Genomic DNA, 26,706 nt, shown 5'->3' with positions numbered 1-26,706 from the left:
TTTTTTTGCAGCCTTTGCTTCTCAAAATTGAGAGGAATGTAACGTCTCCGGGTGGATTGGGTGCAGTTGTTTGTATCATTTGAACAGTGGGTGAGGGCTTCCTGTACTCCATAGGGCCCTTTCCTATGTCATTAAATTCAGCTCCTATCACTGAAGAACACTTTTTAAATGACCACAAAATAAGGGGTAGGAGGAAAGAAACTACTTTGCTGTGTTTAAGAGAACAGTCTTGAAATCAGCATCCATCAAAAGCAAGCCTGCTAGTGACACTAGGAAGAGAGCGGCCACATTTTCCTTCTAGTGGGAAAACATTCTTGAATTTGGGCTCAAGGTGCAGAGACATGCCTGAGAATATGCACAGGTATGGAGGTAAGGTGATCTCTCACCACTTAGAACACCCAGGAAGAGATGCCAAAATACTGATGAATCAGCTGTTCCTTAATGCTCTCTTACCAATGTGTGTCTCTGTCTGTTCATTCGCCATTTTAAAAAAGTCTTATTTGCAGTTTGTGATCTTGCTCAACTCTATTACAGCCAACAAAAGAAGCATTGCATATTCATTCATACTTGGGGCCGGGAGCAGAGTGGTAAAGGAGAAACCTTTCCCCAACATGGTGACAGCAGGGGTGAGGGGTGAATAATCCCTGAAGGGGGAGAAAATGAAGAGTTACCAGCTGCAGCCACCTCCTCCCACATTGAGAAGCTAGGAAATTCATGCACTCATTTGTAATTTTAAAATATTGCCAAGATAAGATAGGTGTGAATAATTAAATACTAGAGGCTATTTTAGATAGCAAACATTTGATAACAGTCAGGCATGGAGGATTGGCAGTTTTCTCTACAGGCTCAGATAGTAAATATTTTCAGCTTTGCGGATCATACGATCTGTCACAATTACTAAATGTGCTATTGTCACATGCAAGCAGCCACTGACAATACCTAAACAAACAGGCATGGCTGTGTTCCAAATAAACTTTATTTATGTAGGCTGAAATTGGAATTTTGTGTAATCTTCACATGGCACTAAAAAGGATTCTTCTTTTGATTTCTTTTCAACCATTATCAAAACCACTTGCTTGCAGGATGTATTAAAACAGGCAGAGGGCCAGATTTGGCCCGTGGGCCATAGTTTGCTGATCCCTAAGCTAGCTATACTTGAAAGCATCATATTTGTGTCTTTTTGCCTGAGACTTGAGAATGAATGATTATTTTCTTTCTAAAGAGATTTATATCAGACACTTTCACTAACAGGAAAGTTATGTTTGAGATTCAGTAACAGTCCCTAAACCCTTCTCTCCTTCACTTGTTCTCCTCTAAGCTCAACACCTATCTTGGAAGGAAGGAGTGACAATTCAGAACTCTTTTCAAGAAGTTATATGAAGAAGAGCAGAGATATCAAACAATCCTTTGTTGCTTTTGTTTTTAGGATCTGAGATAATACAGTGTATTTGCAAGGGGATGAAAAGGGTCCAGCAGAGAAGGAGAAATTAATGACACAGGGAAGGTGGGGATAATCGCTGGAGAGAAGTCTTTGATAAAGGAAGGGGGAGTGGGGTCCAGAACTCTAGCTAAGGAGTTGGACTGTGATGGAAGTGGGGATGATTCATCCACTAGGACGTCAGTAGCAGTGCTGTGTTAGGGAATTGGTTGGGGGAGTTTGAATGTTTTCATGGTACAAAGAGGAGGGAATTTCCATCTGATTTCTTCCTTTTGCTGGGTGAAGTCTGAGGCAAGATCATCTCTTTTTCATATTAGTGGCTTCTTCCACTTTAACCCTACAGTTTTTTCCTTTACAGACAAAGTAGCTTCATCTGACTTCCATTTCTCATATTTGTATGTTTAGTCATTTGTACCCATTTCTTTTGAAATCACTTGAACATATTGGCCTTTGTCTTTTTTTTTCTCATGTGCCTGTAATAGTTTTATCTGTATTTTGCTAGATAACATTGAGGTTAGAATTTTCAGTGATTCTGTGACAGTTCAGTGTCAAAGATTCTCCTCACTATTAGCCCTTGTGTTGCTTTAAGCAGCATGATTTACATCCCTGGTCATGAAATGTTACACTTTGAGACTCATGCAGATTCAACTAATGATTTCTCTCCTATGGAGGTATACACTGCAGGTGGGCAACATTAACGTTTCAGTTTACTTGCAATTTACCTTGTGAAAAGAGTATAATTCTAGAATTTGATTCTTAGCTCTGTAATAATCTGTTAGGTTGTGGATTTTTAATGAGTCAGTGAGTGTCGCCTTTAGATTTCTTACCAATATGTAATTAACTGAAGACATGTACTGCTGTGGTACAAGTCAACTGGCTTTGACACTGAGCACACCCCGGTTTCCAAATCCTGATTCTGCAAATATCCAGATTATCTAGTTTGTGGAGTATTCAAATCTTGGTCAATGTAGTGAACTATAATGGGAAAAGCAGAGCATTCAGGGAAAGCGAGACCTGGCTTCAGTCCTCAGCTTTGCCATTTACCAGACCCAAGTCTTTTGTAAATCATTTCACGTTTGCCAGCCTCCTTGTCCTCAACTATAAAGCAGGTGTAATCATATGCACCCTTGCATTGTGTGAGGGTTAAATGAGATGATGTATATAAAGTGTCCAGACACCACCTGACAGTAGGTGGTTAGTGAATGTCACATCCCCTTTCCTTTGTTGCCTGTGCTTTTTTTCTTTTTGCATCTAAGCTAGCAGATAGAAGTCCCAGGTTTGATTCCTGGGCCACTCTTCATATTCCTGGAGAATTAAGAGCATTTTCAAAATGTTTTACATAAGCATTTCTTACCTCTAAGTCCTCACGGCAAAGATAAATACTACCACTACTGGAAAGGAGAGGAAAGAAAAGAAGTGAATGTTTAGAAAAAAAAGCAAAAAAGAAAGTAGAGCAAGAGAGGCAGGAAAAGGAAGTGACAAAGGAAGAGGATAGAACAAAAAGAAGGCCCACCTGATGGGGGATGGAAGTACCACAGAGAAACCATCAGCTTTCTCAGAGCCAGGCACCTGCACAGTGCAGAGGCAAGGCTATGGGCTTTGGGATAAAACAGATTTGTGTTCAAAGCCTGGCATCTCTGATGATTAGTTCTGGGACCTTAAGCAAGTTCCTTAACCTTTCAGCACTTCCGTTTTCAAATGCGGGAAAAAACAAGAGCTACTCTTGCTGAGCACTCACCACGTGTCAGCACGCTCCACTGAAATTCCCACTCTGCCCCCTGTGATGTGTGGAATTATCACCCTCATCTGACAGATGAGGGAGCTAGCCGAAGGATGTGGTTAGCATTTGTTCAAAGTCACAGAGCTGGGCTTACCCTGCAGACCTGGCTCTGAAGCTCACGCTGACTACTGCACTGAAGCTGCATCATGGGTTTGAGGAGGACGGGAGATGGATGGACCCACACAGCACCTGCCCTCTATGTGCGGGTACTTACGCTGTCTTTCTCTTTTGCTCTTCTCTTATCTCCTGTTATCCAGGTGGTGGGACTTAATTTTCTAGAAATTTCCATCTGGTTAGATGGAACTTTCTAACCTAGAAAAAACCCCAGTGCAGCCTCCCCTCAAATACACTGTAAGTTTCACTGTTGAGGAAATTAGCTTGGTGCAGCTGAAGCCTGTTTTCAGGAGTTGTTGTTTCTATTGGTTCCACTCCTGGCTGTAAATCAAAACAAATCTAAGTGACTTAATGGTAGGGAAAACAAAATGACTTCACTCACTCACGTGAGCGTGAACTCATGCACACACACACTCACACTCACACATACACACAGGAGTTGATTATTTAGTCTCTTTGCAATATATTTGGTTGAAATTAAGTTGGGCCATATTTGACCATTGTCTTACAGATTGGTGGTTATTTATTTAATCAGTTCAGCCTGTGTTTTGGCATTAAATAGATAATATCACATGATTTGTTCATTCATTATTTAACAATTATTAGGAGCCTATTATATTCTAGGGTATGTGGCATATTAAATGAAATACGACTTCCCTTTAAGTCGATCATTGTCTAATGATCACAAACCAAATAATTATACTATAACATGATAAGTCTAGGAATGGAGATGAACACAAGGTTTGTAATTTATATTAGTGTATTTTTACAAACCAAAAAGTGTTTTTCTATATGAGTTATATCTTCTCTGTTGAGAATTCTTTCTGCATTCTAGTAAAACAAAAAAAAAAGAACCACATAAACTTTATTTTTATTTTTTGCTCTGTCTTATGGTGCTAAAGCCACATGTACTTTCCTCAGGTTATTTTAATAACACGTTTTAAGAGTAAGTTAAGGCCAGGTGCGGTGGCTCCTGCCTATGTAATCCTAGCACTTTGGGAGGCCAAGGTGGGTGGATTGCTTGAGCTCAGAAGTCCGAGACCAGCCTAGGCAAAATGATGAAATCCTGTCTGTACAAAAAATACAGAAATTAGCCAGGCCTGATGGCGCCGTCTGTAATCCCAGCTACGCAAGAGGCTGAGGCAGGAAGATTGCTTGAGCCTAGGAGGTGGAGGTTGCAGTAAGCCGAGATCGTGCCACTGCATTCCAGCCTGGGCAACAGAGTGAGATCCTGTCAAAAAAAAAAAAGAAAGAAAAAGAAAAAGAAAAGAAGAAAAAGTAAGTTAAGAAACAAATTACCATTTTTTTTTTAAATTTGTTTTTAAGGTAACCTTGTTTTTCTAACTTTTTGGCCAAAGATACATATGTTCATAGTTAAACAAGAAAAAAAAAAAAAAATACTGGGACACACACAAATAATTGCAGTTATCCTCTAATTCCACTCTTCCAGAATTGTTTGCTGAATGACCAGCTAACTTTCAAAGCTTTTCTACTGAGTAAATATATGAAAATACGTCTTTTTTTCTCCTTTGAAACAGAGCCTACTGGGATGTTAGATGTCTGGTACATGAAACGACACATTGACTACAGTAGACAACGGATTTCTCTTTTCTGGAAGGTAAGTTTTAAGTGTCAACTTAAAACTCAAGGGAATAATATTAGTTTCAAGGCAGAAAAAGACCTATTTGCATAGTGGCTTTTATATGAGGCTTCAATGACTTTGCTAGACCTCATTTTCTCAGACATATTCATGACATACCACAGTGTCATGTGCCTTTGGTGGATAGGGGTGAGAGCTGAGTTCCTTCTTCCACACAGTCACATCATTTCAATCCCGCTTCCTATGAGATCAAGGTCTCTTTCCATTCCTGGCATTTCCACCCTCTGACCCCAACTGCATCATCTCTTCTGACTGTTGTCCCCTTTCTGCCCACCCCCGTCTCTCCTACATAAATATGTCCAGCAGTGGCCATGTCACTTCACTGATTCACTCTTTGGGGAACAAAAGATGAAAAAGCTGTGGATGTGGATATTTAATACTGTTTTTTAGGTCATTGAAGAGGGAGAAGGAGGAAAGAAAGCTGCCCTACTTTAGGAATAGTAAGAGTGGTAGAAAGTAATACAAACAGGCCAGGTGCACTGGCTCACTCCTGTAATCCCAGCACTTTGGGAGGCCAAGGCAGGCAGGTCACTTGAGGTCAGCGGTTAGAGACCAGTCTGGCCAGCATGGCGAAACCCCGTCTCTACTAAAAATACAAAAATTAGCCGGGCATGGTGGCGTGCACCTGTAATCCCAGTTACTGGGGAGGCTGAGGCATAAGAATCCCTTGAACCCGGGAGGCAGGGGTTGCAGTGAGCCAAGATCATGTCACTGCACTCGAGCCTGTGTGACAGAGCAAGACCCCATTTCAAAAAAAAAAAAAAAAAAGAAAATCATACAAACAGGACTAGAAAGCAGCCCTTCCTCAGGAATGGTAGTAAAACAGTAGTAAATTAGACAACTTTCCAGAACACAGTGAAGTCTGACATTATCATAGGATGTGAAAGTTTCACAAAGCACTGAAAGCTGGCATTGCCATTTTATTTAATCCTCACAAAAACCCCCTGAGGTAAGTACTGGTATACCCACTTACCAGTAAATGAGAAAACAAATGAATGAATGAATGAAAAAATGAGTATCAGAGAGAGGAAAGAGAGGAAGTTCTTGCCCAAAGTCACCCAGCTACTAAGCACAGACCCGAGACTGAAACCTTATCCAGAACTGCTGCATCATGACTCATCTTTGTTGAAGGGAAATGCTGTGCGATTCGAATTGAGCTACTGATTGGCATACTCATAAGAGGTTTCCAGGTGAACTGCACTCTTTATTTCTCAGAACTCACATCCTCTTCACTACAGCTCTTCCAGTTAAGGATAGGAAGTTTTGGAATTATGAATCTGAATGAGCACAAAACCAGAAGAGTAAGAATAACAATTATCAAGTCCTCTGATGGGGCTCACACAATGGGTTTTGATCACTGCACTCTTCTTCGGTTTTAAGAAATGAGTTATTTCTTCTTTCTCCTCCCTGTCTCTCTCATACATACATAAAATGTCTGGTATAAGAGGAGACTACTATAAATAGCCTGGTGAATCATGATCAAGCTCTTCACTTTGAAACCAACACTGCAGCTCAAAATTTATTTTGAAATGAATCTACTTTTAATAGCAAGACAATTCTCAAAGCAGGACATTTAGAACAGTCATAATTTGTGAATATTATAGAAGAACCCAGTCTAATTTATTTCCTTTCCATGAGCAAGTGACTGGTTAAAACCAAAATTCCTCCTCTCATGTAAAGGTTTCTCCTCCAAAAATGTCCTCAACAGTGATCTGGAAAGATATGCTACGTGTTAATCTATTCCACGCCTCTCAACTCAAGGGTTTGTCTCAGTAGAATGAGGGTAATGATACCAGTATCTGCAAAGCTGACAAGACCATTGTGGGGATCAGCAAATGAGAGGACACAAATGTAAAAATCATGAGGGCCACCAGTGTAAAATTCAACGGTGCTGCATGATGCATGTTTATCCTAATGGTGAAAGCTCCATGCCTGCGTGCTTCTCACTGTAACAGAGTTTATAGCGGACATCATCATGGTTCTCTGAAAACAGCACCAGAGTGAAGTCAAAATAAGTATGAGTTGGCCACAAGTGATGCTTGGTAAATGTGAGTATGCGATTTCTTCTCTGCTGCCTTGATTTTATTTCTGTCTTCACAAGGTTTAGGTTCTATAATGAGGTCTTAGAATTTGGAGGGACTTCAAAGCTCTTCTAGTTCAGCCTTCCTTTCATTATAAACATGGTTCCTACTCCTGCCAGGACAGGCAGATGTCTCAGTGGGGACATTCTGGGACAGGAAGAATCTCACTTTGTAGTCTGCCCATGCCATGGTTGAACATCTCTTATTGTTTAGAAAATGTTTCCTTTTGTGTAGACAGAACTGTGGGCCCAAGAAGGATGCTTGGAGTTGTAACTGGCTTATAATAAGAAACCAAAAAGGGCCAGGTGCAATGGCTCACACCCATAATCCCAGCACTTTGGGAGGTCGAGGTGGGCAGATCACTTAAGTCCAGGAGTTTGAGACCATCCTGGCCAACATGGTGAAACCCTGTTTCTACCAAAATACAAAAAAATTAGCTGGGTGTGGTGATGCCCACCTGTAATCTCAGCTACTTGGGAGAATGAAGCAGGAGAATCCCTTGAACCCGGGAGGCAGAGGTTGCAGTGAACTGAGATCATGCCACAGTACTCCAGCCTGGGTGACAGAGCAAGACATGGAAGGAAGGAAGGAAAGAAGGAAGGAAGGAAGGAAGGAAGGAAGGAAGGAAGGAAGGAAGGAAGGAAGGAAGGAAGGAAGGAAGGAAGGGAGAGAAAGGGCAAAAAGGTAAGCACTAGAAGCTTCTATAACTTGATGTCAGATGGTGGTCATCACAAGCCAACCTCAAAACCTTCAGTGACTCTCTAGTCTAAGAGGCTCCCTAAGGAAAGTTGGATCCAGTCCTAAATTGTCACAGGATTAAGTCCTTTTCTGTCAAACCTGGGCTTCTTTAATGGCCCCGAACAGGTGACTCAACTAGGGGTGGGAATGGAAACACTGACCAGAGTTACTGAGCAGTCCTGAGTTATAGACCACAGAGTTATAGACCTCTAGAGCCAAAGGGATTTAACTGTCATATAGTCTCACCCCACAGTTTAAAACACGGAAACTGAGGTTTCAAGAGGTGATTTCCAGTGAGGGGATTTCAGGTGATTTGAGTTCGCTCTTATCCCAGCCTCTAACAGGGATTCCTCATGCCACTCTCAGGCAGGCTTGGGAATTCAAGGGAATGCCATGGTACAAGGGACTCATCTAAGTGTCAGGCTAGAAGGAAAACTCTGCAGCCAGATCGCTTTGTGACAGGGCCCAAGTCATACCTCACTGGGGAAAGGCAGCAAGAGCATGTGTGGTGGTTTTTTTTTTTTTTTTTTTTTCTTCCTTTGAGCAACTCTGGGAAACCAAATGCAAGAAACACCCACCACTGCAAAGAAGGAAATTTCATGCATTGGCATCAAAGGAAGCCCCAAGTAAAACCCCATTTGTCTGTGAATAAAGTGAGAGCACATTTCTCTGGCATATGAGGAAATGTGAGATGGCCTTTCACTTTTGTAGGATGTTTACATTAGAGAACAACCCCGTGCTGATAGGGTGCAGCCCCAGGGGGTTGGGGTGGGAGTATGTGTGTGAGTGTGGGTGTGAATGCATGTGAGTGTGAGGATGTGTGTGAGTGTGTGGAAGGTGTGGGAGTGTGGGCATATGTGAGTAGGGTGTGAATGTGTAGGTATGTGAGTGTGTGTGTATGAATGGGAGCATGTGTCAGTGTGTGAGGATGTTGGTGAAGGAGACCTTTGCTTTGTTATGGTTTGTCACTTCTTTGCCCATGCCTTAGTTTCTCCCGAAAGTACCATTTCCTCAAAAATATCTTGTACTACTTTTTAAAATCATAGCTTTTTTTTTTTTGAGACAGGGTCTCATTCTGTCCCCCAGGCTGAAGTGCGGTGGCACAATCTCGGCTCACTACAGCCTTCACCTCCTGTGCTCAAGTGATCCTCCCACCTCAGCCTCCCAAGTAGCTGAGACTACAGGCATGCATCACCATGCCCAGCTAATTTTTGTTTGTCACAGAGACAGGGTTTCACCATGTTGCCCAGGCTGGTCATGAACTCCTGGGTTCAAGTAATCTGCCCACCTCAACCTCCCAAAATGCCGGGACTACGGGCGTGAGCCACCACACCTGGCCCATAGCTATTTTTGAGAGGAAAAATACTTTCAATGTTGAAGCCAAAAAGTACAACCTAATCTATGAAATGAAACAAAAACACCTGGGTATTGTTAAAACCATAAATGCAATAAAGGTAAAAAATGTTGCTTGATTACAAACAGCCCCAGGGTTGGATTAGGCCCCTTTACAAAAGGGGGTTTTTAGCAATCCTCTGCCTCAAACTTCCTTTCTCCTCTCCTTCTGTACTGTTTTACATTGTATCCTTTCCTTAATTATCTCAATCCATGATTCTCATATACTTCTTTTCTAGTTAAAACAGCATGTATATTTTTAGAAGAAAACCACCTTTCATATATATATGAAAAAGATATGAGAACCAGGTAAAGCCACATTAGCCTTTCTAGTTTCCTCTCTTAATTTCTTTAGCATCCTCTCGTTATCATGATATCTTGTTTCAAAACAAACTTTTGAAATTTGTTTGAGGCCGTGAGTCTGGAAGAGAAATACTCATGTTAAGCTCATTCCTTCACTCAAAGAAATATATGAAAGCTCCTCTTTAGTATTAGACACTGTACTGCATAGCTGGGATATGAAAGTGAACAAGACAAATCCAGTCCTCATGTCCTGGAGCTCAGAGTCCAGCAAGAGGACAGGAGTAGGAGCAGGATGCTGAGGACACTTGGGTGTTAGGGAGCAGTTCCAGGTTCAACTGGAGGGATGATGGTTGAGCTCGCCTAGTGGAGCCGGGGAGTGGTGAGCAATCAGAGAGGGACGCCTCTATGGATTTGGCATGGAAAGGATTACTTTAGTGAAGCACTGTTCCATGGAAATATCCACAAGCCACAAATGTGAGCCACATGCATGATTTAAAAATTTTTATGTAGCCAAATTTTAAAATGTAAAAAGAAACAGGTGAAATTAATTTTAATAATTTTTTTTTTTTTTTTTTTTTTGAGATAGAGTCTCCCTCTGTCGCTCAGGCTGGAGTGCAGTGGTGTGATCTTGGCTCACTGCAACCTCCACCCCCTAAGTTCAAGTGATTCTCGTGCCTTAGCCTCCCAGGTAGCTCGGATTACAGGTGTATGCCACCACGCCTGGCTAATTTTTATATTTTTAGTAGAGATGAGATTTTGTCATGTTGACCAGACTGGTCTCAAACTCCTGGCCTCAAGTGATCTTCCCTCCTCAGCCTCCCCAAGAGCTGGGATTACAGGCATGAGCAACGGCTCTCGGCCTAATAATACATTTTATCTAATCCAGTAGATCCAGAACATTGTCATTTCACCATGTAATCAGTTTTTAAAATTATTTAGATATTTTATAACCTTTTTATCCTACCTAGTCTTCAAAAACTGGTGTGTCTACTAAGTGCCAGTACGGGCACATTGCTTAAGACTTCACTCTCCAGACAGTAGCACATTTTGGCTCGGACTAGCCATGTTTCAAGGGCTCCATGACTTCCTACAGCTAGGGGCTCCCTCCTATATTCAACAGCACAGCTCCTGTGTTTTGAGAGCAATACAGAGAGTTAAGAAAACTCAGGCCAGGCATGGTGGCTTATGCCTGTAATCTCAGCACTTTGGGAGGCCAAGGTGGGAGAATCACCTGAGCTCAGGAGTTTGAGACCAGCCAAACCCTGTCTCTATTAAAAATACAAAAATATTAGCCAGGCATGGTGGCATACAGTTATAATTCCAGCTACTCAAGAGGCTGAGGCAGGAGAATCCCTTGAACCCAGGAAGCAGAGTTGTTGCAGTGAGCCAAGATCATGCCACTGCACTCCAGCCTGGATGACAGTGTGAGACTCCATTTCAAAAAAATAAAAGAAAAGAAAGAAAGAACACTCTTGGTTCCAAAAGTGGGGAAAATATTTAGTGTTTTTTATTTGTAATACGAGGTAATTCATTTTGACAAACAGCTACCCTCAAACCACAGAATATGGAAAGAAAGAGAAGATAAGCAAGCCCCGTATACCAATTTACGGCACAGCCTTAGAGACACTGTTGTGCAAGGAACAGCTTATTAGTACATTCGCTTGTCTCTTTCTCCTTGTATTTCTCTCTCATATGCAGAATATTCCAACCTATATCACATTGCACTGAAGTGATGAATTCTTTGGCCTCCTAATATGAAAAAGCCTTGTTAAAAGTGGAAAGTATTATTTGGGACCTGATTTATATTGATGTAGGACAAAGGTCTATTGTAAATCCCTAGTGAGGATTGGCTGCCAGGAGCTTGGGGCATTTAAATAATTATAGGAGCTATCCAATCTCAGAATCAATATTTAAATACAAAAGCAGCAGATGGTACAATTTAGATTGTTTTGTTGCAATATTCAACTCTATCTCCCCCTTCCCAATCCTGGCCTGTCACAGGCAGGCACAGCATTTCCAAAGATATTTTTGGAAAGAAAGGGCTGCTTTTCCTTACTTACTAGTCAAACATATTATGCCAGCTGAAAGTAGGGAATTTTGATTGGATAGCAGAATGTGGCCAGTGCAAAAAAAATAAGAGAGTAGGTAGCCAACAATTAACAGAAGATAGAAAGAAGAGATGGGAAGGGCATTTTAAAGTTTTGCTTTCATGAAAGTTTCTCTTGTTTTTCTGTTTTTCTAGCTGTCAAACAAGATAGAAATCATTATGCCAGGATCACCACCAAGAGGTCTGACTATCAGTTAAGTCAGTTCAGTATTGCAGAACACTGGGGAGTATCTAGGAAGGGCTAGCATGGTCTAGCAGTTAAGAGTTCACCCCTTGGTAGAGTTGTGTCACCTGGGTTTGAGTTCCAGCTTCACTACTTATTGGCTGGGTGTTCTTGGGCAAAGTGCTTAAACTCTCCGTTACTTATTTTACTCATGAGTAAAGTGCAGATCATGTGAAGTTGTTGTGAAGATTAATGAAATCGTTGTGAAAAGTGTTAAGCTATTGTTATGAGGCAAACATTGTGCATGACATTGAGGGTGCTAGTGGGAAAATAGATCCTTAGATAGACAATTTCAATGGAGTGTTTTTTTAAATGTCCAGGTGAGAGTTGTCTTTTTTTTTTTCTTTTTTTGAGACAGGTTCTCTGTCACCCAGGTTGGAGTGCAATGGTGCGATATTAGCTCACTGCAACCTCTGCCTCCTGGGTTCAAGCAATTCTCCCACCTCAGCCTCTCGAGTGACTGTGATTATAGGCATGCACCATTATGCTCAGCTATTTTTTTGTATTTTTAGTAGAAACGGGGTTTTACCATGGTGGGTGAGCTAGTCTTGAACTCCTGACTTCAAGTAATTTACCCACCTCGGCCTCCCAAAGTGCTGGGATTACAGGTGTGAGCCACTGTGCACGGCCGAGGGTTGTCTTTTGAATCACTTCTTCATTTGGACTGGGGTTGCAGAAGGCAGTCATGAGTTTTAAAATCAAGATGCCCACAAAAACTTACAAATTACGTGTATTTTGTAACCAACTGAATGGCATTGGTGAGACTTCCATATAGAACTGAAGAGTAAGCCAAGAGTCAAGATGATTTAGCTCTTCAGAGACTGGTAGAAGAGTCATGTAAGTATGTTGCAAAAGTGCCAATCATGATATTTTTATATTACTTTAGAGTAACTGAAAGAAGGGAAGTCGCCAAGAATCTTAACATGTGCCAAGCACTCTTTAAAACAGTTTACCTCCCTTAACTCATTGAATGCTCCAATAAGCCTACACTGCACATGACAGTACCTTATTTTATAAATAAGGGCACTGAGGCTCAAAGAGGGAAAATAATTTGCCCAAGGTCATACAGCTGCTATGTGGTAGAGCAAGAAAGCAAAGATCTGCTCTAATAAGAAAAAAATCAAAGTCAGCAGTATTCCAAAGCCAGAATCAAAAGAAAGAAAAGCTGTGATTAATAGTGTTCAGATTCGCCCAGCTTTCTATGGTCTAGATTATAGGCCCTCTTCTTTGATATAGGCTAAGCGCTAACAGATTTTTTTCTTTATTATTTGCATCAGGGGAAGTTCAGAAGTAGAGCATTACTTTATGAGAAGTTCAGTAAGTTTTTTAAATCTTAAGAAGAAATGATTTACCAATTCATGGAGACACCCCTCCTCCAATAGATCTTTAATTAAAATAAAAACAGATGCATTGCATTCTGAAATGTGTCAGATTTTGTCCTGTCATGGATTACATGTACCATGTTTTTAATTCTGAAAGCTTTTTCAGGCAGCAGAACTCTTACAGTAGGTTTACTGAGAGAGCTGTTCACTCTTCAGTTCTCAGACAAAGCCAAGTCAGAAAGGCTTTCCATAATAAATTTAAATCATTTCCCACAGGACAGAGCAGAAAGAAAACTGAAGGAGAGAGGCAATGGGACTGTGGTTCTTTTATAGCATACTCTTACCAATAGGAGAAGGGGACAATGACAGTAGGAACACTAGCCTGAGACCATTCTCAGCACTGCCAGAGAAGGTACGAGAGGTGACAGGTCTTGGAGACACTCCCAGGGATGCCAGACACGTTCTGGATACTGCACACCGCTCTCACATCCACCAGAGGGCACTCAAAAATCTCATATTACTTTTCTGTGGGGCTATTTGAAACAATTCCTTAACTTCCCCAAGCTTCAACATCCTCCGAATCAGAATGGAAAGTTACAAGGACTAAATGGGACATTAGAAATAAAGCTCCTGGCTCATGGTATAGCCCAATGAATGTTGGTCTTTCCTTTATCATTCACCCAAACCAGCAGCACCAGCATACAAATAAGTTGATCTGGGAAGAGTCGGCGGGCTCCTGCAGTCTGCAGTCCTTCTGAGCTCACAGCTTGTCTCCTGTGACTCAGAACCTGCTAACTCTGGGAAAAAAGAGATTCTCGGTCTCCACCCTCCCCAAACTGATGAACTCGTGTGCCTGTTCGTGCTGCATGTCAGAATGTATCAAACATCACAGTTAGAGAAGTTGCTCTGCAATTTGGGCTGCAAGGGTAGCTGGGAATTTCAACTATGAAACGCGGCTGCCCACTCCTACCAGTTCATTGTCTCAGGCTTGTCTAAATAGGGAGCAGCACGTCATAACGGAGGGAACACTGGCCTAGAAGTCGAGAGCTCTGGATTCTGCGCCTACCTTCTTCGTCTGTCCATTGAATGGCCTTAAGCAAGTCACTTCATGTCCCTGGGCCCCTGTTTTCCCACTTATAAAATGAATCATTGAATTAATTGTTAATCTGTAGATTCACTTCCAGTTTGGTGGTTCCTTGATATTCCCTTCCATCAGGGCAAGGCATAATCCAGGAGTGATGGAATACATACACCATTTGTAAACTTTATGTTGCCCCCCCAAAAAAACAAACAAAAAAAAAACCCTGAACCGATTATACTGTTTTCAGTTGCTTCAGGAGAATAACTGGCTAAATATCTGTTTTCCTACTGGCTCATTGAAGTTTTTTGTTCCATGGACCCTGTTGGACCAGTTAGGCTTGTTTTTCATTTTGATTAAGGAGACCAATTACCTAAGAAAGGATAATCTTTATTCCAAAAATTGAGTTTGACATCTTGTATCAGCCTAACCCATGGGATACCATATTTACTTGTCCAACTACTTCCATCCCACTCCCACCTTTCCGTTGATACTTTCAACTCTAAAATACGGGATGAAAGGGAAATGTAAGAGTCTGGGTCCATGCCCTCTGGAAATCTTCATGATCCGTCAGAGCCACACCCCTATTTACTAGACTGCTGTGATCAGCTAGATTTTCACAGCAGTCACTATGCATAATCACTGGATCCAAGATAACATTTCACCCCTTCCTTCAGCACTTTACTATTATATTAATTGAGATTTCTGGGATGTCTATGAAGAACAGTGGGAGGGAGATAGTAAGACTGGTTTGCAATGTTAGCATGGGACTGAAGCCTGTTGGGTCCCTGACCAAAAAGAAGAGTTCTGTGAGCTCAGTTAACTCTTGGGAAGTACCTTAGGGTTGGAAAACTTGGGGTGTGAATGGAGGTAATAGTCCTATCTCTGGCCTTGCAGAAGAGACAGATAGGGAAGGATGGAGTGAGAGATAGCTGAGGGGATGGTCTTCCCTTGCCAGTATCTGCTTTAATTTATTGTTTTTCTCCTCTGACAAAGGGCATATTTAATAATAATAGTTTAGAACATCCTACTCTAAAAAGCATTTGCTTATTCTAATCCATACAACAGACCTATGAGATCAGCAGCGATAGATGTTTGAAATGCTGATTTTAGGGAAAGCAGAATGTCCACACAAAAGGGCCCACAGCAACATGACATCCACCTGGTACACTGACCATGGTTTAAGATCTAGTTTTGGACCTTTTGGATCCAGAAGGGTCACCAGAATGGACCTGCATTAACCAAGCTTCCAGAAATGGAAATATAAAAACTAGATGCTCATGGACTAGTTTCAGCAAGAAATGCAGCTGTGGGGCCAACCAGAAGGCTTGAGTCAGCAGGTTGGAACATTCTCTCCCAGTATGCTAATTGTTTCAGAAGCCAAATTATAATCAGAAGGCCAATTTATTCACTTAAAGTGAAAAATACAAATTATAAGTGAACCAGATGTTCATGTTAGCCCAGCCTTTCCTGACAGATAAATGACAAAGGAAACCAAATTATCAGAAGAGTGCTTGGTGAGCAGGAACCCAAGCAAGGGGCATTTGCTGACTACAGTGTGTCTTTCAGCAAAGGCAGCTGGAGGCCCCCCACCCATGGAAGGGACAGCCTTGCAAAGAAAACTGTAGCACTTGAATCTGGGGAGAAAGCCTTCCTCTACTTGTATTAGGCATGGATGGGCACCGCCAGTGCTAGACTTGACAACTCTCCGTATTCTATGCTTCCGTTTCCCATGGTCCTTGTCAAAACAGGGTTATAATACAAATAATTAGTTCTCTGCTTACTTTCTGGGATTGCTCCCAAATGATCTCAATTGGAATTTTTGCAGTTCCAAATGTTGTTAGTCACACGTTTATGAACAGTGTCTTAGTTTCCTAGCACAGATGGCTAATTCAATTCACTAAATGAAGATTTTACTAGTTTAGCTCTTGAAAATCTTCTGTTTGATGTCTCGAGCAGCAGTGCACTTCCTGTAGAAAAGGTTATGTGTGTGTGAGATTTGCAGATTTAGAAATGGAGACTCAGGGAGGCTGAGTGCCTTGCCCTTGGGCTGTGTAAACAGTAGAGCTGGAACTCAAATCCAGATCTTCTGAGTTGAGAGTCTACACTTGTTCTATTGGATGTGACCAAGTTGTCTACTATTAGTAAGTTTCATTTTAAAGCAAAAAAGAAAATCAATGTGTTCTTAAGAATTATCTTTTAAAAACATTAACTGATTTTTTATTTACTAAATGGCAGGGAGGGGAAGGTAGGTGTTGCATAAAAGTGTATAGCGGGGAACATGAGATGATATGAATAAAAAGGTCACTTGGCTATAGCTGCCTGGTACCTCTGTATCCATGAGGTCCAGGCACAGAGCCTCAGTGATCTTGTCTGGGAGTAAATAGTGAATAAATGTGTCTTGTTGCAGAATCTGAGTGTCTCAGAGGCAAGAGGAAAAATTCTCCACTATCAGGTGACCTTGCAGGAGCTGACAGGAGGGAAAGTTATGACACAGAACATCACAGGACACACCTCCTGGACCACAGTCATTTCTAGAACCGGAAATTGGGCTGTGGCTGTGTCTGCAGCAAATTCAAAAGGCAGTTCTCTGCCCACTCGTATTAACATAATGAACCTGTGTGAGGCAGGTAAGTTCTAATTTTTCTTTAACATTGCCTGTGGAAAACTGTGTCTTACTCATCTCTTATCTCCTGGAGGCCTAACCTAGGGTCTAAAATGAGTAGCCAGGAGTTCAGGCTTTGGAGTCAACAGCTTTCAGAAGCTTTTTTTTTTCCAGTCAGCCTATGAGTAACCTCGGACAAGTGAATGAACACCTCTGAGCTTCAATGTCCTCCTCTCTAAAATAGGAATTATATTGCCTGTCTCATAGGTCATTTTGAAACTAAATATTAATACATAGCAGGTATTTAATATGTTGTAGTTAAGGAAATACTAGTTACATTAAATTGAACACCAATATCTAACTAGCTTTTATAGAAGTAGGAGTAATATGTGTTAAGTTTAAGGAAACATTTTACACCTACAGTCAAAACCTATTTTAAAACCAAAGGTGGGGATGGTGGTGTGTACCTATGGTCCCAGCTACTTAGGAGTATGAGGTGGGAGGATTGCTTAAGCCCAGGAGTTCCACACCAGTCTGAGCCTCACAGTGAGACCCCTTTCATCAAAAACAGATAAATAAATACAACCAATAATATTGAAATTCTGACTCTAATGAAACTATAGTAAAATTTTGTTTTACCACAGCCCTTTATTGCACAAGTTTAGACACGTATCCAATTACCTTTATCAGAAAATTCCCAACTAGATGTAGAGTCTCACATTTTATAGTCATATCCTCTGAAAATTAACTTCTTAGGATAAAAGCTCACAATTAGGCAAGGAAATTGATATTAATCCTATTTCTCAAGATCTGTATTATAAAAGAATTCCATGTCAAGTTCATTGGCCTAACTTCAAAAAATGCCTAATAGAGTAAAACTCTGTAATTAGATCCCCTCCTAAAATTCAGTTTAATAATTTTATCTACCAGTGGGTTTAGCAATCTTCATTTTGAAAAAGTCTACCAAAATGCTATTATTTAACATACACTGTTAAATCTTGGTTATATATCTTTTCAGTCATACATCTGTACACATAGAAATAAAGTATTAGATACAATACTTAGACAAAAATACAGATAAGTATTAACGTATATATACATGTAAACAGTATATGTATATTATATACATATAACCTTGGGTTGGTGTATGAGTTAGGAATTTCTCTTGGGACTAGGGTTGTTCTTACCAAAGGCCTGACTATAGGAACTTATTTATCCTCTCAAAAAAAGAGAAGTCCAAAGATAGACAGCCTAGGGCTGGTGTGACAGCCTCATGATGCCATCAGGACTCTAGGCTCCTTCTTTCTGTTCCCTCTGCCAAGTTTGGCTTTCATCCTCATGATGGAAATGGTCCAAGATGGCTGCCAAGGCTCTAGCTATTTCCTTCTAGACAGCAGAAAAGGAAAAGAAGGGTTCAGCCCTTACTTTTAAGGAGCTTTACCCCAGGGCTCACAACAACACTTGCATTCATCAGCCCACTGGTCACCTGGTCACACCCAGCTGCAAAGGAGGCTCAAAAATATATTAAGGCAGCAATGTTCCCATACTAAAAAGATGAGGAGAAGGTGTTTGTAGGCAACTGGTAATCTCTGTCTCATGTGGGGAAGACACCTAAGGCAGGAAGCTTGAAGGAAAAAAAAATATTAACTATAGAAAAAAACACTTCAACTTTATGCATAGTAAAATAGATTTTTTAAAAGACACCATAAATAAAGTTTTAAAATACAAATAGCAATTTAAGAAAACTGTATGTCACATTTTTAGCAGAGAGAGGGTTGATTTCTATATATCTATATCTTTAAGTGTATATTTATATAACTTTTTCAAGTATAAAACTAGGGGATATGAACAGGTAACTCAAAAAGAAGTATAAAAGGGAGCAACAAAGATATGAAAATATGTTTAGCCTAACTAGCAATCAATGAGATACAAATTTTGAGAAAACCTGAAAAACCAAATCAGACTGAGAAAGAGTAGGTAGAATGAACATATCCATGTTGGTGAGGGTGTGGGGAAGATGATACTCTTGTACATGCTAGTGAGTGTGTAAATTGGTACAATTTACTGGGGAGCAACTTGGCAATACATAACAAACTTTAAATGTAAACTTGTATCTTTTGACCAGGACATTTTAGCCTTAGAAATGTATACTCAGCATATCATAGGGTAAGTGCTTAAAAATGTAAGCACAAAGATGTTTGCTGAAAAATTGTTTGAAATAGTGAAACACCATAAACAACCTAAGTGTATAATAGTTAAGAATGGACTCGTTAAACTCATCATGACCCTCACCTGCCTTAATGCTACACCAACATTAAAGGGATGTTGCAGCTATGTTTTCTATTGACATGGACAGATACACATTAGAAGTGAAAAAGTAAGATTTTAAAAGTGTATATGAGATGATGCCATTTTAAATATATATTCACACCCAGTGCAGTGACTCGTACCTCTAATCCCAGCACTTTGGGAGGGCAAGGTGGGAGGATTGCTTGAGCCCAGAAGTTTGAGACCAGCCTGGCCAACATAAGGAAAAAGATACAAAAAATAAAAAGAAGAAGAAGAGCCAGCTGTGGTGGCTCACGCCAGTGGTTGCACTACTTGGGAGGATAAGGTGGAAGGATCTCTTGAGGCCAGGAGGTTGAGATTGCAGTGAAATGTGATCGCGCCACTGCACTCCAGCCTGGGTGACAAAGTGAGACTCTATCTCAAAAGTAAATAAATAAATAAACATTTACATCAGCATGTACTTTTTGAAGGGTAAAATTTAAAAAAAATGTCTAGTTGAATATAGATGGAAATGTTAACAGAGATCATCTCTACATCTGGAATTACAAGTTGTTTTTATTCCCTTTTGCTTTTTATATTTAAAAATTTGTTCTTCAGTGGCTAAGTACTGCGTATGTAATTTTTAAAGTGAATTCTGTGGTTCTATTCTGCTGTTTTTAAAATGAAATATATCAGAATAACTTACTCCTTCAAACCTCACTGCAGATGGGTCTTGAGGTTTTAAACCTCATGAATTCTGTGGTCCCATTCCAGGTTCCTTAGTTAGATTTGGTGACAGCCTCTCAAATGCCACATTCATCATGTTAGAGTTCATTTCTACTTTGTTCATTCAACAGTCATTTTTGAGCATACACTATATAAGGCAGTTGGAATCCAGCATAGGTAAAAGATACAGTTGAGGTCCTCAACTTATATTTAGTCAAGGGGGAGGGTCAGACATATAAGCAAGCAAAGTGCAGTACAGTAGAATAAGCATGAGGTTAGAGGTATGCATTGGGGCTCTAGGAACAGAGAATAGCCAAAGCATGAGCTTGTAGAGAGGCCAGGAGAGCTGGTGACATGCGTACCAAGTATGGAGAGACAAAGTGGTGCTAGTCAGGTGAGGGAGAGCAGGTGTGCAGGCATGAGGGTTTGTTTTAAAGTGAGAGCTGAGCAGGCATAGGACTTGAAAAGAAGAACCAGGGATAAGGAAGAAGTTGAAGACAAAGGAGGGGGGGGGTATAATAAAGTCCCTGGGGAGATGGGAGATGATGAGGAGCCAGTGACCAAAAGAGGAAGAGGAACACTTCATCCTCTGAGAGTGGACAGAGGACCATTGATCACAGAATGATAAGAATGGGGTTGATGCAGAGATCATGCTGGGAGGGAAAGAAGGACATGAGGCAATTCTTTAGAGCCGAGCTGTAGTTAAGAGGGTCTTAGAAGTGCTGGAATCTCAAGGGCCTCTTGCCTCTCCTAAGATCACACCCGAGCCATTCAATACAAGTAGTTCTGTGTCCCAGAAGGACCTGGATAACTGCATGGTCCTGTCTTTGAGGACTTTGTCTCACACATACCCTGGATGATCTGTAGGGGTAGAACATGACTCTGTGCCTTCTCCTCTTTCAGTATACATTCATACCATTTACATATGTATCTTTCCTTCAAGAAAAGGATAAAATAATGCCCCAACATTATTTAGGCTGATTTATGCTGATTTTGAGAGATCAGAGACAAATCTGCTGTAAAAAGCACCTGCCACAGCATTGTATATCAAGAGGCACAAGAGTGATTTTGTTAGCTTATGATAAAAGTTACATGCTAGCCAGGCATGGTGGCACATGACTATTTTCTGAGCTACTTGGGAGGCTGAGGCAGGAGGAATGCTTGGGCCCAGGAGTTGGAGGCTGCCATGAGCCATGATTGTGTCACTGTACTTCAGCCTGGGCAACAGAGCAAGACATTATCTGAAGAAAAAAAAAAAAAAAAAAAGCCAAGGCCAGGTGCAGTGGCTCACGCCTATAATCCCAGGACTTTGGGAGGCCAAGGCAGGTAGATCACTTGAGGCCAGGAGTTCAAAACCAGCCTGGCCAATACAGTGAAACCCTGTCTTTACCAAAAAATACAAAACTAGCTAGGTGTGGTAGTATGTGCCTGTAGTTCCAGCTACTCGGGAGACTGAGGCAGAAGAATTGCTTGAATCCGGGAGGCAGAGGTTGCTGTGAGCCAAGATCATGCCACTGTACTCCAGCCTGGGCAATAGAGTGAGAGACCCTGTCTCAAAAAGAAAAAAAAAAAAAAGGAACATGTGCTAAACCTACCAGTCAACGAGTAAAATGTATTAAATATTTCAAAGACCTAGCCCTTCCACTCAAGACCTCTTGAAACTACAGGAAGAGTCAGAAGCCAGTACAGTCATAAGCACAGGCTCATAGAGATGGCAGAGACTGGGGCCCTAGGAGGTGAAGTAACAACCAAGATCATACATCTAATAGTGGCAGAGCTACATGGAAAACCAGACCAGCCTTGGGTGAGCACTTTTTCCAAATGCCTTCTGAACATTATAACTTCATACAGAAGCTCTCAGTGAAAATGGAGATGGGAAGGACGATTGAGGCTAAAGGAAAGGTGACAGGCGGAAGGTGAGTTGTTAGCAGACTTTTGAAGGAAAGAACATGCCCCAGCAAACATCATGAGAGAGGAAATTCCAGGTTGGTTCCTGGCAAATGTGGTGACTCAGAGACCGAAGAACCCTAGACAATGCCAAGTTGATTTGCTTAGCTAATTTCAGAGAAAGCAGTGGTTAGAAAGGCTTTTTGGCTTTTTTACCTTAATACTCAGCAAAGGATCTTACAAACCATAGTGTTCAATAAATACTTGCTGAATGAGTAAATTTTATTCTCAAAAAATGAAACAAAACAAAAAGCCCATAACATAACTAGGATATCAAATACCAAGGCAAGTGAAGACAAGGAACCAAACCATTGCTGGGAATTCCAGTTCCTGACAAGATAGCCAGTACACTGTCTACAGCCTCCACCACTAAACCTGGCCCTGAAGCTGCTGCAGAGAGATAGGATATGGATAGCTGAGTTCCCCCTAGTGGGGAATAGTGATGAAGCAGGGAGGACCAAGGGAGCTTTCTACTTGTCCTCTTGATTTTTTTTACCTTGTTACCCTGTTGTGATCGCTGCCCAGGCATCTCTATGATGGGGTAGGAAATTCTGGAGAGCATGGCAGAGTCACTGTCAAGGAAGCCCTGGAACTTCACTGGGGAGGAGAGCTGTGAGCAAAGAGTGCCTGTGAGCTGGCTGACCCTTCGGCAATTTTTTCCTGCCACCCATCCCACAGGCCTGACAGTTTCAAACGAGAATAATAGCCCAATTCCCTCATGAAAAGCAGTGCCTACCACAGAGGTACTAGTTTGATTCTGGAGGTACACGTATGCCTAAGGGGTGCCTGGGAACAAAGAGCTCAGGTTGTATCACTGCAGGGTCTCTGGTCTGGAGCTTTCCAAGCTGAAAAACCTCTCCTCCCTACCCTAAACATACATGGAGGACCATGAGCTACAGCTGTACTTTGACTCCTCTCCCCCAAAAAAAGGAAATTCAAGGTTGTTGACCAATCAAAGAAAATAAAACACGATCCCAAAAGAAAAACTCAAGACAAATGTGAAGACCACAAGCCCTGGGAATGACAGGCAACAAACCAGTATCATAGGAAACAGAACTAACGCAACAGATAGTATAAAAGATTAGAATAAATGTGAAAAGCATCTTTAGAAAGATAAGAGAGAATCAGAAACAGGTAGTTATGAAGAAAACCCAAACAGAGACAGTATGGAATGTTTAGGGTTTTTTTATGTGATATTAAACAGATCGCTTATTCACTCTTAAATATAGCATGTTTTAGGCCAAGCGTGGTGGCTCATGCCCGTGGCACTTTGGGAGGCCGAGACAGGGAGATCACTTGAAGCCAGGAATTTAAGACCAGTCTGGCCAACATGGCAAAACCCCTGTCTCTACTTAAAAAAAAAAGAAAAAGAAAAAAGAAAAATTAACTGGGTGTGATGGTGCACACCTGTAATCCCAGCTACTCGGGAGGCTGAGGCACAGGAATTACTTAAAACTGGGAAGTGGAGGTTGCAGTGAGCTGAGACCATGCCACTTCACTCCAGCTTGGGTGACAGAGTGAGATTCTGTCTCAAAAAAGAAAAGAAAAGAAAAGAAAAAAATAAAAAGCACATTTTATTAGAATAACCTCAAAGGGCCATTAAAGAAAATGATTTCAGTATTGTACAGCAACAAATAATAGTATCTAGCAAAAGTGTTTTTTTTAACCTTTGAAGTTTCTAATATACTTTGTCTATTTAGAAAACAAACACATTTAGTTGTTTCCATCTCTTAAACTTCAGTTGCATTGCATTCTTCAAACATCTTTTCATATTAGGGCTTAATGTGGTTTGAACATTTTGCTAGAATAGTATTCTACTTTTGTCTGAGTGGTCAATTACATCTATCTTTTCCAGCATACAAACTCCAATATATTTAAGAGAATGCAAAAAAAGTTTAGTTATTGAAACAACTAACTCAGCCGATGGGATGAATAGCAGAGAGGACTGATCTGAAGATTAAATTAGGGAGATGAAGAGTAGGGGTGAAATTCTTCCAGAAGGTGTAAAAGAATGCCTAAAGCAATTGAAAGATTAGAAAAATTAAGGCCGGGCACGGTGGCTCAAGCCTGTAATCCCAGCACTTTGGGAGGCCGAGGCGGGTGGATCACGAGGTCAGGAGATCGAGACCATCCTGGCTAACACAGTGAAACCCCGTCTCTACTAAAAATACAAAAAACTAGCCGGGTGAGGTGGCAGGCGCCTGTGGTCCCAGCTACTCTGGAGGCTGAGGCAGGAGAATGGTGTAAACCCGGGAGGCGGAGCTTGCAGTGAGCTGAGATCCGGCCACTGCACTCCAGCCTGGGAGACAGAGCCAGACTCCGTCTCAAAAAAACATAAAAAAAAAAAAAAGAAAAATTAAAACACTGAAAGAGCAGAAATAGATGTTATATCAACCATCTAAAAGGAGTCAGAGTAGAGGGAAAAAATAGAGGGGAACAAATATTTAAAGACTAGTGATCAAGAATATTACAGAGTGAAAGAAAGACATAAGATCTCAAGTGGAAAGAACTCAGAGTGCTAAACCCAACATAATTTTTTTTTCATTTTATCATAAAGTGTGAGGACCTTAAAGCCAAAGAAAAAAGTATGAACAATATTTAGGGAGAAAAAAGCAAATCACCTACTAAGTAACAAGAATCAAAAGGACACTAGATATGTCAGTGTCTAAATATAAAATACATATAAAAATACAATAATATAATATCTTCAAATGGAAGAAAGGAAAGAATTTTAAATCCAGAAATGTTTCTCCAGCTAAACTATCATTTAAAAATGAGAGAGAACTGGCTGGGCACGGCAGCTCACACCTGTAATCCCAGCACTTTGGGAGGTCAAGGCGGGTGGATCACCTGAGGTCAGGAGTTTGAGACCAGCTTGGCCAACCTGGTGAAACCCTGTCTCTACTAAAAATACAAAAATTAGCTGGGGATGGTGGTGGGGGCCTGTAATCCCAGCTACTTGGGAGGCTGAGGCAGGAGAATCACTTGAAGCCAGGAGACAGAGGTTGCAGTGAGCCGAGATTGCACCACTGCACTCCAGCCTGGGCAACAAGAGTGAAATTCCATCTCAAAAAAAAAAAAAAAAAAATTAATTGAAATTAAAATTTAAAATATTAAAAAGAGAGAACTTAAGTAATAAATTCGGAGGAACAAAATATAAGGATAAAAGAGAGAGAGAGAAGATGCAAATAAAACACCAAGCAAAACAAGAGGGAAAGAATATTTTCCCCTAGTAAAAGTAAACTTTCAAACCTAGGTGAAATAAACTTATCATTAAATATTGTAAAAGCTAAAATATTGGCACAAAAAATATTTTTTAAATTTTAAATAATAACTATTAGAGAGGTTGAAATAAGAATAAAAGCTTAGCCCAGTTGCAGTGGCTAATGCCCATAATCCCAGCACTTTGGGAGGCCAAGGCAGGCAGATCACTTGAAGCCAGGAGTTCCAGATCAGCCTGGCCAACATTGTGAAACCCTGTCTCTACAAAAATACAAAAATTAGCTAGGCATGGTGGTGCATACCTGTAGTTCCAGTTACTTGGGAGGCTGAGGCATGAAAATGGCTTGAGCCCAGGAGGCAGATGTTGCAGTGAGCCGAGATTATGCCACTGAACTCCAGCCTAGGTGACAAAGCAAGACTCTGTCTCAAAAAAAAAAGAAAAAAAAAAAACAATAAAAAACTCATTTATCTTTTCATATTAGGGCTTAATGTGGTTTGAACATTTTGTGCTCTCCAAAAAAGCCCCAGCCCCAAATTGTTTTACAACTGAATTCTGAATTCAATGTTACTTCAAGTGGCTATGGAAAATATAAAATAAAGAAAGCTGTCTAACCTATTTCCTAAGACTAATTTAACTTTGGTATTAAAACCAGATAAAGGTAACACAAGGAAAGTTATTGCCTAAATCACTTATGAACATTGACACATAACCTGATGAATGAGAGATGTGAATTCAACACATGTATTAAAAATTAGTGGAGGCCACGCGCAGTGGCTCACACCTGTAATCCCAGCCCTTTGGGAGGCTGAGTTGGGTGGATCACTTGCGGTTAGGAGTTCAACACCAGCCTGGCTGACATGGTGAAACCCTGTATCTACTAAAAATACAAAAATTAGCTGGGCGTCATGGCATGTGCCTGTAATCCCAGCTATTCTGGAGGCTGAGACAGGCGAATCACTTGAATCTGGGAGGTGGCAGTTGCAGTGAGCCGAGATCGCGTGATTGCCCTCCAGCCTGGGCAACAGAGCATCTCAAAAAAAAAAAAAAAAAAAAAAAAAAAAAAAAAACCTAGTGGTGATACTTTCAGTTTCCAGTCTAGCATCTAAGGCACTTTGGAGTTCATCATTCTGTCATAATGACAAGTAAAAACTCAAACTGGAAAATCAATACTTCTTTGACCTATGAGAGAAGTGAGGCTATATGGCAAGCCACTGCCCTGAAAATTGAAGAGATAGACAGGTAGATACAGAGAATCACAAATTACCATAGCAAAAATCCCCAAGCAGAAAACTTCATGGGAACCAGTGCTGAGGTAGGAAAACCTGAACTATAACTCACAAATTGCTGGAGGCTCAGAACGGACAAATCTGAGAGTTAAAATCTCCACTGGGGATCAATCATAGGAGGTCCTCACAGTTTTGTGAGTTTTACCATAAGGAGCTTGACCAGGGGCTGGGTGCGGTGGCTCACACCTATAATCCCAACACTTTGGGAGGCTGAGGCAGGCGGATCACTAGAGGTCAGGAGTTCGAAACCAGCCTGGCCAACATGGTGAAACCCCATCTCTACTAGAAATGCAAATTAGCCAGCATGGTAGTGCATGCCTGTGATCCCAGCTGCTTGGGAGGCTGAGGCAGGATAATCACTTGAACCCGGGAGGCAGAGGTTGCAGTGAGCTGAGATGGTGCCACTGAACTCCAG

The 26,706-nt window shown here is 41.1% G+C and overlaps 1 protein-coding gene across 1 annotated transcript in view; it reads left to right on the top strand.

Annotated features, from left to right (window-relative positions):
* Window positions 1-26,706, top strand: part of IL12RB2 (interleukin 12 receptor subunit beta 2) — an 83,067-nt gene that overhangs the window by 16,026 nt on the left and 40,335 nt on the right. Inside the window, exons 8-9 of the mRNA XM_010357075.2 lie at window positions 4,871-4,950; window positions 16,647-16,866. Of these exons, the coding sequence (XP_010355377.2) occupies window positions 4,871-4,950; window positions 16,647-16,866 (300 nt within the window). The remainder of the gene's footprint in view (window positions 1-4,870; window positions 4,951-16,646; window positions 16,867-26,706) is intronic.

Source organism: Rhinopithecus roxellana, chromosome 12 (assembly GCF_007565055.1).
Source record: "Rhinopithecus roxellana isolate Shanxi Qingling chromosome 12, ASM756505v1, whole genome shotgun sequence".
Taxonomy (NCBI): Eukaryota; Metazoa; Chordata; class Mammalia; order Primates; family Cercopithecidae; genus Rhinopithecus; species Rhinopithecus roxellana.
Note: the sequence above shows the minus strand (reverse complement) of the source record. Positions and strands in the feature narration are given on the sequence as shown.